Source organism: Plasmodium inui (genome assembly GCF_000524495.1).
Source record: "Plasmodium inui San Antonio 1 unplaced genomic scaffold supercont1.18, whole genome shotgun sequence".
NCBI lineage: Eukaryota > Apicomplexa > Aconoidasida > Haemosporida > Plasmodiidae > Plasmodium > Plasmodium inui.
The window spans coordinates 101,701-118,584 of NW_008481852.1; the positions used below are offsets into that span (position 1 = coordinate 101,701).

Sequence of the window (16,884 nt, forward strand, 5' to 3'; positions counted from 1 at the left end):
GGCGAAGCGCGTAAGCAAAATGTAGGGAACAGAGCAATCGACCAAACAACCGACGAAGCAGTCGGTCAGCCAAGTAACCACACGTCGTCAGCGGTAGCAATAGCGGCTTTGCCACATAACAGATGACGCAGGTGTAACCCACCCACGCGGGAACATTAGCTGGAAGAAGAAAAAAAAATTAGCCCCAAGAGGAAGCACATGTGTGTTTGCTGGGCCACCTAGGGTATACATAACCTCCACATCCACCCACAAACAAACAAACACAAATACACAAACGGATAAAGAAACAAACACACAAACGGATGAAGAAACAAACACACAAACGGATGAAGAAACAAACACACAAACGGATGAAGAAACAAACACACAAACGGATGAAGAAACAAACACACAAACGGAGAAAGAAACAAGCACACACACATATACGCACACCCTCTCCTCCTCTGCTTCTATTCTCTGCTCCAATTGGAGGTTAATCCGACGGGTGGAGGGAAGCATATGCGCATGAAAAAAACGATATGATCACACGCACATAGATAATTACCTACCCATATGTGCAGATTGAAAATACACATTTCTTCCCTCGATTGGTCGGTTACGAAGGGATGCACATTTAACGTGCCAGTTGGACCTTTCGCCGTCTCATCCTTCTCCGTTTTGTGCCATGTTACGGTGGTTATTTGGCGGTACATCCCTATGCCAGAGTAGTCCAACCCTCTCACGGTGACTCCTCCCACTGAAGAACCCCATCCCCACTGCTCCCCATTTGTATGCACAAGCGGAGTTCCCTTTGGGTAGACTTTTTTTTTTTATCTTTATTTCCCCATCTTGATCAATGAAGGGGTGGCATATGCAGAAATGTGTCTCTGTGCGACCGTGTGTGTGTGCAGGTGGTAGATTCCCCTTTCCGTCTTGTGTCCCCCCCGTTCAATCTGCAACACCGCATACAACTGACGCAGGGCAAAGATTCCCCTTTCCGTCTTGTGTCCCCCCCGTTCAATCTGCAACACCGCATACAACTGACGCAGTGCAACAAAAAAAAAAAAAAAAAAAACATTTAAATTTGTTCCATTTTGAAGGGAAAAATATCGTCGGTGGAGGCTTCCCCATTTTTAAGTGTCACATAGGAGATGGGAAAAAGGACCACAAACGTGTTCAACGAGAGTGAGCACATGTCGTTGCTTACTTTCTTGGCCACATGGTGAGATCGTCTCTGAAGAAAAACCAAGCGACCACGTGCGGAATTAAAAAAAAAAAAAAAAAAATGTCCGCAAGGGGCAGCAAAATACATTCCAATGCGTACATGCACGTACAGCCGTGCGGGGAAACACCGCTTCGCAGCAAAAAAGGACCACGGAGGGACTTCTATATTCCAAATAGAACTTTCTACATGGTGATCGATCCAGGTGTTAGGACTGTTGTGGGGAATGACAGCACAGTTGTTATTGGCAAGAAAAAAAAAAGTGACATGTTGTTTTGTCCCCCTTGGAGGATGCATATACGTAAATGGTATACATTTGTGTTTTCCCTCAGCATAAGGGCACTGGTGGAATTGCATGCACACGCGTGCACACATCATCGTGATGGTTTAAGGGATCCACGTAACTTGGAACCCGCTTCACTAGGAGCATCTTGTCCAATCACGGTGGAACCGTCCCAGTGAGGTAGCGTCGCAAAAATGTGTTCGTACCCGCTTGGGGCACACGCAGCGAAGGCGCGAAAAAGACTGCACTTAAGGGGGGAGCGAAGCAGTATGGTGTGACTCAGGGGTTAGCGGCTTAACGGTGTAGCGGTTTAGCGATTCTGCAGTGTAGCGGCTTAAGGGTGTCGCGGTGCCGCGACAGACACGCGTGAGAAGGGCGAATGGGACCAGGACAGACAAATGGAAACGAAGAAAAAAGGGACGAAGCTGCTCTACTGCGCCCTCGGGGCACTCGTGCCAGCGTACTGGCTCCACCACCGCAGGGCAAGTACAAGTCAGAGAGAAAACAACCAAATTAGAGACGAACTAGACATCGTGAAGAAGCTAAAAATGAACAGCGCACTCTGTCACATACCACTAATCATCCTGAGCATTTACGACGGTTATATTTACGAAAATAAAATGCTCCGCTGGATTTACTACACACTTAGGGAAAGGTCATCATCTCGGAGAGTCCCTCCTCCGTGTCCATCTCGCTCTGCATCTCCATCTCTTCCTCGGAATCCCAACGATAGGGCAGACACCACCAGCACAGAAGGTAGACATGGCCCTAATTACCACTTCATCATGCACAGCGAAAAAAGCCTATTTAACAAAATATATTTTTATGAGATCATATTAGACAAGAGTGTGAAATATGCCGTCATCTCACCACAGCTAAGTTATTACATTTTGAGGCAGCTATCTCAACACGTGGTTAATCTCAACACGAGGTTGTATCATGAGAAGGAGTTCTCGTTGCATAGGGAGAAGGAGGGGGGGAGTCGCGGTTGCCGTGGTGATTGCCGTGGCGATTTCCGTGGCTGGCTTGCCAACTGGGTGACACGTTTGGCGTGGGGCGGGGGGGCGTGGCCCGACGAGGTGAGCCACTCCCACTATAGCGACAATGACAGTGATAGCGACAGCGAGGCAGAAGAAGAGAGATCATCCCCCCCGCGGAAGAGGAACCTCCCCGGAAAGGCAAAAGGGAATCTCTATGAAAAATACGCGATTCATAAGTATGAACAGACATTTAGCCAAACGACGACAGGTGGTAGCAGTCTCTCCTCCCCCCAGCACGACCAAGTCAGCATCAATCTTCTCTATTTGCTAAACAAAGCATACGATAATGTAAATAGGATCTGTATTGATACCGATACAAACACCCTTGTGAACCTCTACATGGTGAATATACTTAAGTTCATTTGCTACAAGAGTTATCGACACATCCTGATGAATAGCTCTTTGTTTGAAGAACTGGACAAGAGGGACAGGAAGGGGAGAAGCCTCGTCGATTACTTCTTCGGCTTCTTCGGCGGGGGAAGCGCGTCTGAGGAGGGGTACTTCGCGGGGGGTAGCGCGGCTGAGCAGGGGCACCTCCTGCGGGACGATGCGGATAGGCACTTATTTTGTGGGGAAACCGAAGGGGGGTGCGAAAGGGGCCATTCGGCAGGCGGTCAAAAGAGCGTCCCAAGGAGCGTTCCAAGGAGCGATTCGCCAAGTGGTCTCCCCCGCACCCCGTCTAACTCGCCATCCTCCAAGGGGGTCCAAAAAAGGGATAAAAAAGACGACGCTGTGCAGCAAAATGGAGATGGCAGCAGAAGCCATGACGTAGTTGGCCACGGAAAAGCTGATCACATAGTAGCGAAAGCTACATCACAAACGGTTGCCACGTTGTACAGCCACGGAGGGAACAGAAAGCAGCAGGAAGACACGCTACAGATGCATCCACACAATTGCACACCATATCGGAGCGAAATGGACGAGAAAATGAAAATACTAAATGACCTCTACCTCGTGCTGTACCTACGCCTTCTCCTGGAATGCTGCATCAAAATGGTCAGCATAAAAAAAAACCTATTAATGCTGGAGGAGAAGGCGAAGTTTGAGAAGGGGAATAAAATCTTTTACCTGAGCACATCGGATGCGATTGAGAATTTGAAGGTGCACTTACTCAAGCGCTTCCGGCATGGAGAGGAGAAACGGGGGCTCCGCATCTTCTTTCGCCCGTACGGCAAGGGCGGCGGGAATGGGCAACGGGGTAAGCGGCAGGATGATATGCCGCTGCACACACCGCCGAACACACCGCTCAACACGCGGCTAAAGAAAGTTCCCTCATGGCACAGCACAGACGAGAAGCTCCATGCCGAGCAGTCCAGCCTAGCCGCGGCAAAAAGTAAACTCAGAGGGCACTCCAAAAAAGCCAAAATATACATGCACAGAAAGATTTTCAAATTGAAGAAACTGATTAACTATTACGTTATCAATTTGGATGAAGCTATAAAGAATAAGTATTACAAAAAAGTCCACGAAAAAAATGTGAAACGGATAAGAGACCATTTGAGAGAAAACACACAGAAGGAAATAGACATGGGACGGTTCCACGATATTTACTCCAACATGGTTACCAATTTGAATGGCATCCTCTCCTTTGCTTCCGCTGTTGATGCGAGAAATCAGGCCCATCGCATTTTATCTCTTTACAACACCTGCGTCTTCTACCAGTATAATTACCTCAACGAGTATGACAGTCTCTTTTTTAAAAACGGAGTTGGTCGCTACTTGCGTCGTTTGGGTGAGTCGTCCTCATCCTCACAAAGGGGAGAACACCACTCAGGAGAATACCCCTCCTGGGAACAATCATCCCCCTCAGGAGAACACTCCTCCTCGCCTTCCTTCTACTACACAAACGACATCCACCTGCTCCTCCTTCTATACACACACCGAATACAAAAGTGCCTAAATACATTCACCTATATATACAATAAGAATCACTTCAGTAAGTACTGCTCCCTCTGTTGTGTATTCCACAAATTGAATTTCATCATTCTGTCCAAGAGGTGTGCATCTCACTGGGTAATCAATGTTGCATACCTCGCTTACGACAATTGGTTTTCCTGCTTCTCCTTGCTTTATTTTTTTTGTGTCTACTCGTACGTTGCTTTTTTTCTTATGTACCAGTATAATACCTTTTCTTGCGTGCGCTACTTTGGCATTTTCTCCGACCCCGGCTTGTCTCTCTACTTCGTGAAGCTGTACACAAATATGCGCTCGCTGTACGGTGCGTGAGAGCAAGCGATTCCCTAAAACGACTCGCTCAACTGCGCGCGTGGCACTGCGGACACGTCGCTATCTCTTCTGCAAGCTGATTTTCGCCTAACGGGTAAGGCAATTAAGAAGAGGAAAAAAAAATAAATAAAAAAAAATAAAAAAAAAAAAAAAATAAATAAAATAAATGCCCGTTTGTGCGTTAGTACACGGGGTGCCGCGAACCCTTCGGTGGGCGGCTGCTCAACAGATGAAGGCACTCCGCCTCCCGCCCTTTACGTTCTATCCTACCTGTGCTGAAAATGTGATAGTCGCATTTGCGGCATTTGAAGTCGTAAATATGCTCTGCAAAGTGGGGGATAGTGAAGGAAAAGAAGAAAAAAAAAAAAGAAAAAAAAAAGTTCCATGAGAATTTGAATGTGGCACTGGACAGAGTGCATTCACCATCACAGGGTTATTCTGTACTGCTCTGTGCGGGGGGTAAGTCCGAAGACAGGGTTGCCGACTAGTTCGAGAAGCGGTTCGGGAAAGAGGTTCGAAACCAACTTCAACCTCACTTTACCACTCCCCCGCTGTGCCTTACTTCTACTCCGGAGGGCCGCACACTCCTCGTGCGCGTCTCCCACTGCCCCCTCCTGCAGGTCGCCCTTCACCCCGTTGGCAAACACATTCGAGGAGAGATCCCCGTGCACATGTCGATTCTGATGAAAAATAGAATTATCCACGTCAGGAGAAACGACAATCTTATAGCCGTACTTGAGGACGTCCAAAACCGTTTTCTCATTTTTCTCGATGGGGTATCTCTCATTAATAATCTCATGTTGGTATTTAAATTTAAGATATTCGACTTTTTGGAGTAAGTACAGCATTTTCATTCTGATTCGTTCGTAGAGGATGTCGTCTGTTAATTGGAACCCGGAGTCGTCTGTGTCTCCTTCGTTCAGCTTCTTAAGTTTGAAGGTGGTTAGTTGGTCCTTCTGACGGGGCGCCCCTGCCGTTGCGGTGGAAGCAATTAGGCCTGGTGCAGTCCCCCCATCGATGCTCGCGTCGTGAGCAGCTAGATCTCCTTCGCTTCCCCCCTCCAGGCTCGCGTCGTGAGCAGTTACGTCGCCTTCCCCCAATCGCAATCCCTTGAGGAAGGCCTTGAAATTCAAGTCTGCCTGCTCAACAAACTCATTCGTGAACTGCTCCATCGACATGTTCTTGCTCTTTGTATACTCGTGTATGTAGCTGTCTATCCTTTTCTGGATGGACTCCATGTCTTCCTCTTCCTCCTCCAATTCTTCTCCGTCCTGCCAATCTTGCTCATCTTGCCCGTGTTGCCCCTCCTCTCCGTGTTTCCCATCTTGCCACTTCCCCTTGTGCTTCCTAAATTCGAATTCGTTTTCGTCAAAGTAGAAGAGACGCTGTTTCGACTCGATGTGCTTTATTATGGATTCGTTAAAGGACTGAATCTCTTGGTACGTCTTTTTTAGTTCCATCAGGTTTTCGTTTTCCTCCGCCTGGGCGCACGCGTCCGCCACATGGTCGGCGGTGTGGTTAGCAGTCTCGTCAGCGATGTGGTGACCGGTATGCCCCGCAGCGTACTCAGTAGTGTGGTGAGTGCTGGGGTAGCCCATGTTTCGTAAGCTATCCATCTCTCCCACATGGTCTCCTCCTTCTCCGAAGCTTCCTTCCATTTCTGTGTCACCTAGTCCTTTCCCCTTCTCCATGGAGATCTTCCTGATAAACACCCTTAACATCTCCTTGTGGTCATAACTGAAGTAAACATCTTCCTCCTTCTCACTCAAACGAATCTTATCTAAGGCATCCCCCAAGAGGAATGGGATTCCCTTCCGTTGGCAAAATAGTTTGTACTTTGTGATTTTTTTTCTGATGAGGTCATTAACACACTGATCGTAAATCTTTTCTGTTTGGGGGGGGGAGGGGAGGAAGACATTGGTTAGTTTGTGATATACAGTTGTTTTTACCTCCTCATCTGCGAAGATGCGTATGGGGAGGGTGGCTGAGCAGATTGGCATCCTTTTCTTTCCACTTCGCTGCGTACACATCGCGAAGGGGGACTCCCTCCTGCGACCAGGCCACGTACATGCCACGTACATCGACACGTGTAACGTTGAAACGGGGGTAAACAGACGAAAAGCACACATAAGGGAGGGGCATACACAATCGCATACTCACAGCCACTCTGATGGAGTCACCCTAATGCAACCGCCACGGCACATTCGTGTCATCTCCTTCCCACTAACTCCGAATGACGTCCTGAGCTTCCATCAGTCTCCGTTTACTCCTGAAAAAGTCCATTATGTGCATCATGGAGAAGAGCTGCAGAAGGGGGGAGGGAAGAGAAAGACAGGCAGGCACATCTGAAATTGGGTGTAGTCATACGTGCATCTGCCACTGAGCCATGCCTGCTCCGAAACGGTTCTCTTAAACGGATATGGCTACTCTCCTCTTAAATGGCTACCGCAACGCTCTCGTCCTCCAAGAAGAAAATGTGCAGCGCCAGGAAGTTTTCTGCGTCCTTCATTTCCTTCACTTCGTCGCTTAATTCGTTCAGCAGGGTGCACAGCTGTGTGTGTGTGGGAAGCAGAAGAAGTGGAGGATGAAGCAGGTGGTGCAGGTGTGGCAGACGAAGCCGATGAGGTTTATGCTGTCGGTACGGCATGTGAGGCCCACCTAGACGCTGCTCCAAACCTTACCTTCGATCGACCCACTTTGTAACGACTAATCAGGTAGGACACACAATTTAAGACTCTGTAACTGATGGAAGACGTTAGGATGTGGCGAAAAATCTTTTTCATTGTTTCTCCTTCCATCATATCCCTGTTCGTGTGACTCCGTGTGAGCTGCTTCATCTTTGTTATGTCGCCGAGGTGAGCGATGATGTCTTCGCAGAATTTCTTCAAAAAGGAGGGGGGGAAGTATGTTTCAGTTTAGGGTTACGGTTAGAGTTGAGAGGTTCCATCCGGTTTAGGGTCTACAGTTTACAGTTATGAAGTTCCCTCTGGTTGGTGCTTGCGTGAGTGTCTCCCCCTCGCGGCCCTCACCTCATCCTCGGCGCTCCCAAACCAGTTAAAAAAACTGAAGGCGTTTCTGAGCCCTCTGAAGAGGTAAAGCTCGTTTGGACTTCTTTTCAAGGGAACACCACCCAACGTCGGAGTTGTCACTCGGTTTAGTCTCCTCTTGGAGGGTCCACCTCTCGATTGGTCACCAATCCAGTGGCTACCCCTTGATGAACGCCCCCTCTTCGCTCTATTCCCGCAAAGCGACGACGCGCTGCTCCCCGATGGACTCAAAAACAAACGACAGTCCCCCATGAGACGACACACACAGCCGATTCTGCCATGGGTGAAGGAGCTCCAGAAAAAAATAAGCAGCTTGGTTAAATGCATTATAAGTCACAACATGGTGGTAGGTCATGTCGGCGTGTTGGCAGCGGGTGAAAAGGGGAGCAAGGAAAAGCAGCCACGACAAAGCAGCCACGACAAAGCAGCCACGACAAAGCAGCCACGACAAAGCAGCCACGACAAAGCAGTCGCAACAAAGCAACCACAACAAAGCAACCACGACAGAACTACGATCCCACGAATCGTCGACGCGCGTGATACACACCCCTCACCGTGACAAGAACACGCGGAGCAGTCACTAACAGGTTTGCTTGCAGAATGAAGGGGAGGTGATCAGCTAGGGGGATAAAAAATAAATAAATAAAATAGAGGAAATAATAAAAATGATAAAAATAAAAAGGTATCCTCTCTTCCCATTTCCAGATCGGCACCTATCATTTCACCAGCGTTACAATCCAAACGAGTGCGTAGGCCCCTTTGATCATCACAAAGCGGCTGAAGAGAGTGCCGAGCAACAGTGTGAGAAATTTTTCTGCGTTAAAAAAAAAAAAAAAACATGATCCAAGTGCCCCCCCCTTTTTTTATTTGTGCTTCTCCATCACTGTGCACTTGGCTCGTGTACCTCGTACGTCCATAAGTGTATCTTTCCTGCTCCCCTGGCGCAGTGACCCAGATGCTTTTTCGTCTCGTGGTTGGGGTTAAGAGCCACCCGTTGGCGAGCATCCCTTAGTTGTCACTCCCCTAGCAGGTGTGTCGCTTCCCTCCACCCCCCACTTCTCAGCCAAATAATGCGCAACATCTTTCCCCTCACGTTGTTGTGTGTCACCCTGAGTAACATACCGACAGCAGAGGCCAAAGTGTCCGCATCCGTTCCTTCCTACATTACACACAACAGCGGCAATGCCAAGTATGTTGTATCGAGCAGGAAAAGAAGAATTGGGGCCAGGAAGAAAACCATAATTTTTGAAGATGGTAAGATATGAAAGAACTGCTAAAAAAGGGAGAGAAGGATGGAACCACAACGAGGGGGACCTCCACCTTTATTATTGTCATTTCAATGGTTTTTTTTTGTGAATGTTGTGTGGACGATACTGTTTCGGCGAGGTTGTCTCGACGAGGTTGTCTCGACGATGTTGTGTTCAGTTCCTGTTGGGGGTGCATACTTGGAGAGCGTCATTATGCCCCCCACGAGAAGGCACGCTACTTCCCTTTTGTTTTTTTTTCTTTTTTTTCTTCTAATTAAGTGTATCTCCCCCCCCTATAGTCGTCACCCAGAAAGACATCTCCACGATCAACTTGGTCGTCTTAGCTCTGATGGAGTTCCAAGTAGGGGCAAGCCTTTTCACTCCGCTGTGTTTCGCGTATGGACTGAGCATGTTGCATAGTCTCGTCCCTTCGCTGAAATGCAGCTCCGCCGAGACGGAGCTCCTCCCACCACATGTTCGCACCCCATTTTATCGCCAAAGAAACAACACAACAGCATGGATGTCCCGGAGAACTACGTCCTGAAGTCCCAGGAGAATGAAGGTGAGTTCACATAAAAGGGAGAGTCTAACAGGACAGGTTCGTTTGCCTCCAGGTGCGCTTCTATGCCCACCTGTTTGTATCAACCTTTTTGTGCACATCTCCCCTCACACCGTGCCTCCCCTCATTAGACTTAAAAAACTTCAAGTTGTGGAAGAAGCTGCAGGACATTAAAAATGAGAAGAGCGAAAAGAAGAAGAAGTATATTTACTTTGTTCTCAAGAAAATGAACTTTCCTCTGGATACCATATTTAGTGAGCGGCGGTTGTGAGCGGCGGTTGTGAGCGGCGGTTGTGAGCGGTGGTGTGGATGCGATCACTTCAATGCGGTGACACGGATACCGTCACATCGGTGCGGCGAGGTGGACTCACTTACCACACGTAATTTACCATTCATGGCTACTTCCCCCTTCCGCAGGCCCATCCGAAATGCAGGAATTCGAAAAAGACGATGCGGAAATAACAACCATGTCCAATTTGTCTAGTAAGATTTACACAGAAAGGCATGCGTCCGTATCTCTGGGAGAAGCAGCCCCCACGCCAAGAGATTAAATCGTGAGCAGAAAGTGGAAGCTCCATCAGTTATGCCCCTCTCTGTAGGCGAAGTTTACCCCCCCCATTATGTCCTCCTTCGCTACATCCCCCCTTCTTTTAACCTCACCCACAAATACACGCAAAAATAGACGCGAAAATAGACGCAAAAATACACGCCCAAACACAAACACAACTCTGCAGCGGAGGAAAACGTGCACTACGACTATGACGAGCGGCAAGAAGTCAGGAAGGAGCTCTTCTCTCTGTACATTAAGAAGCCAAAGGGTATGTCCTCGGGCAAGCGACGTATTTTTTTGAGGGGACATGAGGAATGAATCTCACCAGAAGACGTGCATCCGCTCCGTCTACGCCTTCACATCACCGCTCTCACGTTATCGCTCTGACGTTATCGCTCTGACGTTATCGCTCTCATGTTACCGCTCTTTCCCCTCTCACTTCACCTCTATCCAGACAAAGGGGGCGAAGACGTGAAGGACTTCCTCGCGTCGTACAAGTTTGTTCCCAAAATAGCTGAACAGGTGAGTCGCAAGAAAAAAAAAGGCAGAAGAGGAAGCAGAGTGTGTGTACCCCGAAGGAGAGTCTACCTTCACCTGCCCATGGACATTAACAAGTGGATGTCTGCGAATCGACCGATCCCTCACCACTACTTCCGTGCATAGTCGCTGAACCGATGAGCGTCTGAACGGGTGAACCGCTTCCCCACCTGCCGCGAAATTCTCCCTCAACAGAACGTCCTCCCTAATTACTCAAACAAAGCCACAAGGAAAAAGGGCATCCTAAAACAGATTGTCGAAAATCTAAAGAAGGACCAGACATTCACCTCCAACTATGATTACTACTACGATCATATTTACAACAATCAGAATGACAAGGACGTGGACGATTATATCTCCTTTATCATGAAGTATAAGAGGACGCACGGGGCTGAGTATGATTATTTTGTCAACGGGAGACCTTCCCTTTCGAACGGTACTCTTGATTAGGTCATCAGCTCAACCGATCGGTTGGCGCTCTACCCACTTGACTACCCCCCGACCCCCCTTAACGCATATTATTCCTCCTCCCATATCCCGTCCCTTTTCTTCAGAGCCGAATCCGAAAGAAAAAAAATTCCTTCTGTACACACGGAAGGAGACGGAAGGAGCCCACGCGTACGATTTCGACAAATGGTGCGTCCCCGCTGGTTTGATGCGGTTCGATGCGGTTCGATGCGGTTCGATGCGGTTCGCTGCCGTTCGATGCAGTTCGCTGCCGTTCGATGCATTCCGTTTCTCTTTCTTTTTTCCTCCTTTCACGCGCATGCCCTTCCGCCCGATCGCAGGTCCTTCGCCGACTTCGTAGAAGCCCTTGTCTATTTCAACGTAAGACCATAGAAGAGCGTCATGGGGGAATCGGAGACGGTAGAATGGAAGTGGCCCCCCCGGGCACAAAATGAAATGGCTTCCCAGTGGACTTCCCTTCCTTTCCCCTTCCTTTCCCCTTCCTTTCCCCTTCCTTTCCCCTTCCTTCCTCTTTCTATCCCATTCTTTCCCCATCCTTCCCCCTCCACAGGATCTATACTTCGACTTGAACAGGGAGAGGTACGAGAGGTTCAAGACGGACCAAGGAGAGAAGAAGTTGGACGTCGTCGATTTTAATCTTGTGGATCCGTCGTTCGTCGTTCCGAGTGGGTGCCTCCATCGCGCGTTTGTCGTGACATGTATGCCGCTACGCATTTGCCGTCTCGCATTTTCCACCTCGCGTTTGCCTAGCTCCATTTTTTCCCACCGCCCGTTCCTTCCTGCACTTCCACAGGTGAAGACACGTGGCCGAGCGAGTGGCACGGCATGCCCTTGGGTAAGTCCGAGGGGGAGAAGAGATGGGACACTACAGTTGACGAAAAGAAGACAAAGGAGTGAAAAAGAAGACGAAATAGGAATCATCCCTGAAGAGAGACGAGTCAGCATGGATGGTAGCCTAATCGATCGTAGCCACACCCATCGTAGCCACACCGACTGACTGTACGCGCGCACCTCCTTTCCTCCCCAAGGCATGTACATCGATCAAATAAGGATGGGAGATATCGATGCGAAGTTCCACTTCATTAGGAGAAAAATTTTGGATTACCTCCTCTTTGATTTTAAGTCAGAGGAATATGAACACAAGTACGTGAATTTCACCTGGAGGAAGCTGTACCTTGGCCTGGCCTGGTAAGACTCCTCAGAGGCGACTGGAAATTGAGCAGAGTGATGCTTCTTCTTAAGTATTGATCTCACACCTGTGTAGTGATCCTTCGAGCCAACTTTTCCATCTGTCGTCCGTCGCCTTGCTCCCGTTCCTCCCGTTCCGCCCTTGATTCACCTCTTCACCCTTTCACCTCTTCACAGGTTCATTCACACGAGGGGGCACCCCATAGTTGTCACCCCCATGGATAGGATCCAGTTCGACACGTTTTCCATGGACTTTTGCAAGCCGGAGGAGATTCAGGTGCGAGGAGGGGAAGGCTCACCACGCAGGGTAGAATAAAAGCGTAGATGTGTAGCGGTGTAGAGGGAGAGTCTGCGGGTTTGCGAAGAAAGTTTCCTTCACGCTGATGAAGTTCTTTCCACCCCCTTCTCTGTTGCTGCACATGTGTGTAAAGAGAGCTATGCCTCTTTCGTGAGTATCCCCTGTGTCATCGTGCCACGTCATCCCACGTCATTCCACATTTCGCAAACTCGCAGGGGCTGCGCCTCGGATTCCTAATCATCCAAGCTCAAGCCCACGAGAAGATATTCTGGTACGGGCTAATCGGCGCAAATCGGCCTCTGCATGTGAATCCCATCGAAAGGCGTACGGTTACGTGTGAAAAGTTAATCAGTGCGCACCAATACAATTTTGTCTTTTTTGTCCTTTTTTTTTTTTTTAAAGGAATAACTACAAAGATAGATTCGACTTTATGAAGGGTAAATCCAGCCACACGGAGAGACCACCCCTGCTACTGCGAAGCCTGTCAATAGCAGCATTTCGGCGGGGCTTCATTATGCGTTTTTTTTTTTTTTTTTTTTTTTCTCCACTGTGCAAAGCGTTTCTTGACGTACATTTTTACTTACCAAAATGATGGCCCTCTTTTTTTTTTTTTTTTGTTGGACAGGCCTCGAAATCAACATCAGAAGTGCGGACGAATTGATTTTCTAATTTTGGCCTAGGAGTCTTTTACCTTCCGGATGGGCCAGACAGCAAGATAGGGAGATAGCGATATAGCGTGATGGCGAGATAGACAAGGTATCCGTCTTTTGGGCCTTCAGTATCTTGGCTTTAGCGGCGTGCCCTATTCATTTTTGTGTCATTTTTGTGTCAATTTTTGTGTTCTTTTTTTGCCCCTTTTTTGCCCTTTTTTTCGCTTCTTCCTTTTTTGCTTCTTCCTTTTTTGCTTCTTCCCATTTCGCTTCTTTGTCTCTGCGAGGACGCGCGTTTCCGGCCAGTCCCTTCGCTGGTTCGGAGCCGTGTCGTCTCACCGCCCCCGTGAGTAGTCTCCATGGCAGGGCGCCGACCGACCCGTCCAGCGGTTGCGATTGTTTGCGGCGAGGGCGTCTGGGGAGCTGTGCCGGCCGAACACATAAATCAGCCGCCGCGTAACAGCTTAATCGCTCTCCCCCGAGGAACACTTCAACGTTTGCACCTCAACCGATCTACCACCGTCGCGGCACAAAATGAAGAACAATCTTAACATCATAACGAACAAAATTGTGGAGGAGCGGGTGAAGGAGTATTGCAGGAAAATCGAGGAACAGAAATTAAAAAATGTAAAACCGACGATTCAGTTCGACCGAACGAAACGGAGCCTGAACAATAGGAAGAAGCTTTACCACGCCAAAATGAGGAACGAGGAAATAGAGAGGAATAATAAGTAACTGTACACACCTGTGTTGGGAAGGGGAATTGCGCCATTCTATGCACAATGATATCTCCACGTGTTTTTTTTTTCTTTTTTTTTTTTCCCTCACTTCGGCCTCTCCACATGCATGTCTACTTTACTTACCTGCGTACGTTTACCCACACGGCTTCCGCACTTCCACGCTTCTCCCCCCAAATGGCAGAATCTTGAAGAAAAAACTGGAGGGCATCACCCGACGAGACAAGAGGGCGGCGGAACAGTCGAAGCAAACGGCCATTCAGTTAGAAGTCAACATGAATAGGAAGAACTTTCTCTTCGACAACATTAAGAAAGCTAAAGTGAAAAAGGAGATAAAAATCAACCATGCTAATGTGCCTCCCTCCGCGGTTATGAAAGTACGTGTCATCTTCGCTGGTCAGAGGTGGCAATCGGGATGGCAATCGAGGTGGCTTCCCCCGAAATGGCCGCTTCACATGGCCGCTTCACATGGCCGCTTCACATGGCCGCCCCACACCACCGCTTCATCACCTGACCGCTTGACTTGCCCCCTCGGCAGCCCAAAGTGAAAGTCCTCTATAAAGGCTACATCGACGACAGCCAGAAGAGCTGCAAGTTCTACACAGGTAAGATTGTTCCCCAAGGGAAACATTAACGGGATGGAGCAGTTCACCTCAAATGAGGCATGTAAATGGGAGGTTCCCCCCGATGACCTTCCCCGCACTCACTACTCTGTCTTGTCTCTCACCTCCCATTTTTCTGATTTGCTCCTCCTTCTCCACCCCCGAAAGAACTGAAAGTCGACGAAGAAGCCAACCTAACCGTTATCGCGTTAAATTTAAAAAATAAAAAAATAAAAAAGTTTTCCTGCAATAAGGAGAAGCACCACGAGTTGCTCAGCGTGAGTGGAGGAGGCAGAGCTGGCGGCAGCTGTGCCGGTAGTTTTGTGAGAGGTGTGCTGGTTCTTCTTCCCACAACGAAGCTTTCTTCCCCCTTTTGTTCTCTCCCTTTTTCTTCTCTCCCCTTTTCTTCTCTCTCCTTTTCTTCCCACCGCTTTTTTTCACTCCCTTCCTCCACCCCCGGCAGAACCTCGGGACATACGAAGAAATCGCGAAGAACCTCACCCACCAGGAGGAAGAGAGCGCAGACAGAGCAAAGAAACGAACCCGAAATGGGAAGCCAAGTGGAAACCAGATTCCCGACAAACCCATGAGAATCAAGCACCGAGTCATGATGGAGAGTGTCGAGAAGACATGTGATTTTTATTTAAAAAAATACTTCAAGGATGAAGTGCATGTAAAAAATGCAGATCCATCCACACACACAGACGATGACAAAGCAGATACAAACATAAATAACAATAAAAGCATCTCAAACTTTAAGAAAAAAAAAAACTCATTTCTATTGATAAAAAATGATCTGCTGTATAAGTCCAAAATTAACGAAGCCCAGGCTGTCCTCATATTTAAGAAGATCAAGGAGAAGCTTAAAAAGAACAACACTCAGGCGGGGATCGTCCTGGGTGCAGCTCGGCCAGGTTAGAAGGGAGTGACATAGAAGGGAGCCACCTAGAAGGAACCGTTTAGTGGTGCATTTCCTAGTGGCTCTTCCATTCCCTCTTGGGTGCATAAACCTTTGTCCTCCTTCCACCCTGAATCATCACTTCAGCTCAAATGATTTTCTCTTCACCCCCACCAGGCAACTCCTCCAACCAGGGGACCATCTCCAAGACTGCTACTATCAACCAGAGCCACGCGACCAACGGTGGACTCGCCAATGATACGAAGCCGCACTCCGTGGAGAAGGGCGAGGAGGAGGCAGCAGAGGGGGAAGCAAACGGGGAAGAACATGCCACAGAGGTGACGATTGAAGAGAAGACAGAGGTGACGACTGAAGAGAAGACAGAGGTGACGATTGAAGAGAAGACAGAGGTGACGACTGAAGAGAAGACAGAGGTGACGACTGAAGAGAAGAAAGAGGAGACCGCTGAAGAGAAGACAGAGGAGACCGCTGAAGAGAAGACAGAGGAGACCGCTGAAGAGAAATCACAGGAGACCGCTGAAGAGAAGACAGAGGAAACGACCAAATGGAAAACAGAAGAGACGGCCAACCATGCCACAGAGGAGCCGCCTGAAAAGGGAATAGATGACAACCCCCCTCTTGAAAGCGCCTACACGAAGGACTTAAGAAAATGGAGAGTCACGCTAGACGAGGGCATGCGCAGTGAAGTGGAGGGGGTGGTGGAGAAATACAAAGCGGTGGAAGCGGTACAGGAAGTGGAAGCAGATGGAAATAAAGACGAAGCAGTCACGGAGGAAGAAGCAGCTGTGAAGGAAGAAGCACATGTGGAGGAAGAAGCACATGTGGAGGAAGAAGCACATGTGGAGGAAGAAGCACCTCTGGAGGAAGAAGCAGCTGTGAAGGAAGAAGCAGCTGTGAAGGAAGAAGCAGCTGTGAAGGAAGAAGCACATGTGGAGGAAGAAGCACATGTGGAGGAAGAAGCAGCTGTGAAGGAAGAAGCAACTGTGAAGGAAGAAGCAACTGTGAAGGAAGAAGCAACTGTGAAGGAAGAAGCATCTGCAGGAGGAGAACTACCTGCTGGGGGAGAACTACCTGCGGGGGGAGAACCATCTGTGGAGGAGCCGAAATCTCAAAGTGTCGAGTGCAGTGCCGCTTTAGAGTCCGTCCAGGGTGAGGAGACGGGGGAATGTTCCGATGCGAACGAAGGGAACCAAGCCGAGGAAGGCCCATCTGGGAACGTCGAGGAAGGCACATCTGGGAACGTCGAGAAAGGCACATCTGCGGACGTCGAGAAAGGCACATCTGCGGACGTCGAGAAAGGCACATCTGCGGACGTCGAGAAAGGCACATCTG

At 48.8% G+C, this 16,884-nt stretch overlaps 4 protein-coding genes across 4 annotated transcripts in view; 3 read left to right on the forward strand and 1 right to left on the reverse strand.

Moving 5' to 3' along the window:
• Nucleotides 1-1,882: 1,882 nt before the first annotated feature.
• On the forward strand, nucleotides 1,883-4,750 carry C922_03880 (hypothetical protein; the record flags this gene model as incomplete). The annotated part of the gene is made up of 1 exon (XM_008819469.1): nucleotides 1,883-4,750. The coding sequence occupies one exon, from the start codon at nucleotides 1,883-1,885 to the stop codon at nucleotides 4,748-4,750; it is 2,868 nt and encodes a 955-aa protein (XP_008817691.1).
• Nucleotides 4,751-5,175: 425 nt separating this feature from the next.
• C922_03881 (hypothetical protein) lies at nucleotides 5,176-8,049 on the reverse strand (the record flags this gene model as incomplete). The annotated part of the gene is made up of 5 exons (XM_008819470.1): nucleotides 5,176-6,638; nucleotides 6,979-7,054; nucleotides 7,197-7,301; nucleotides 7,432-7,632; nucleotides 7,780-8,049. 5 exons carry the CDS (start codon nucleotides 8,047-8,049, stop codon nucleotides 5,176-5,178), a joined length of 2,115 nt encoding a protein of 704 aa, XP_008817692.1.
• An 818-nt stretch (nucleotides 8,050-8,867) lies between these two features.
• C922_03882 (hypothetical protein) lies at nucleotides 8,868-13,313 on the forward strand (the record flags this gene model as incomplete). The annotated part of the gene is made up of 17 exons (XM_008819471.1): nucleotides 8,868-9,051; nucleotides 9,344-9,405; nucleotides 9,546-9,606; nucleotides 9,735-9,857; nucleotides 10,021-10,086; nucleotides 10,338-10,421; nucleotides 10,608-10,675; nucleotides 10,886-11,126; nucleotides 11,245-11,326; nucleotides 11,479-11,518; nucleotides 11,709-11,823; nucleotides 11,952-11,993; nucleotides 12,187-12,346; nucleotides 12,524-12,623; nucleotides 12,860-12,915; nucleotides 13,047-13,081; nucleotides 13,270-13,313. The coding sequence occupies 17 exons, from the start codon at nucleotides 8,868-8,870 to the stop codon at nucleotides 13,311-13,313; spliced, it is 1,563 nt and encodes a 520-aa protein (XP_008817693.1).
• Nucleotides 13,314-13,828: 515 nt separating this feature from the next.
• C922_03883 (hypothetical protein) overlaps nucleotides 13,829-16,884 on the forward strand; it is a gene marked incomplete at both ends in the record, with an annotated part of 3,410 nt that continues 354 nt past the window's right edge. The window contains 6 exons of the mRNA XM_008819472.1: nucleotides 13,829-14,025; nucleotides 14,216-14,408; nucleotides 14,570-14,636; nucleotides 14,802-14,911; nucleotides 15,097-15,547; nucleotides 15,709-16,865. Coding sequence (XP_008817694.1) covers nucleotides 13,829-14,025; nucleotides 14,216-14,408; nucleotides 14,570-14,636; nucleotides 14,802-14,911; nucleotides 15,097-15,547; nucleotides 15,709-16,865 — 2,175 coding nt within the window. The remainder of the gene's footprint in view (nucleotides 14,026-14,215; nucleotides 14,409-14,569; nucleotides 14,637-14,801; nucleotides 14,912-15,096; nucleotides 15,548-15,708; nucleotides 16,866-16,884) is intronic.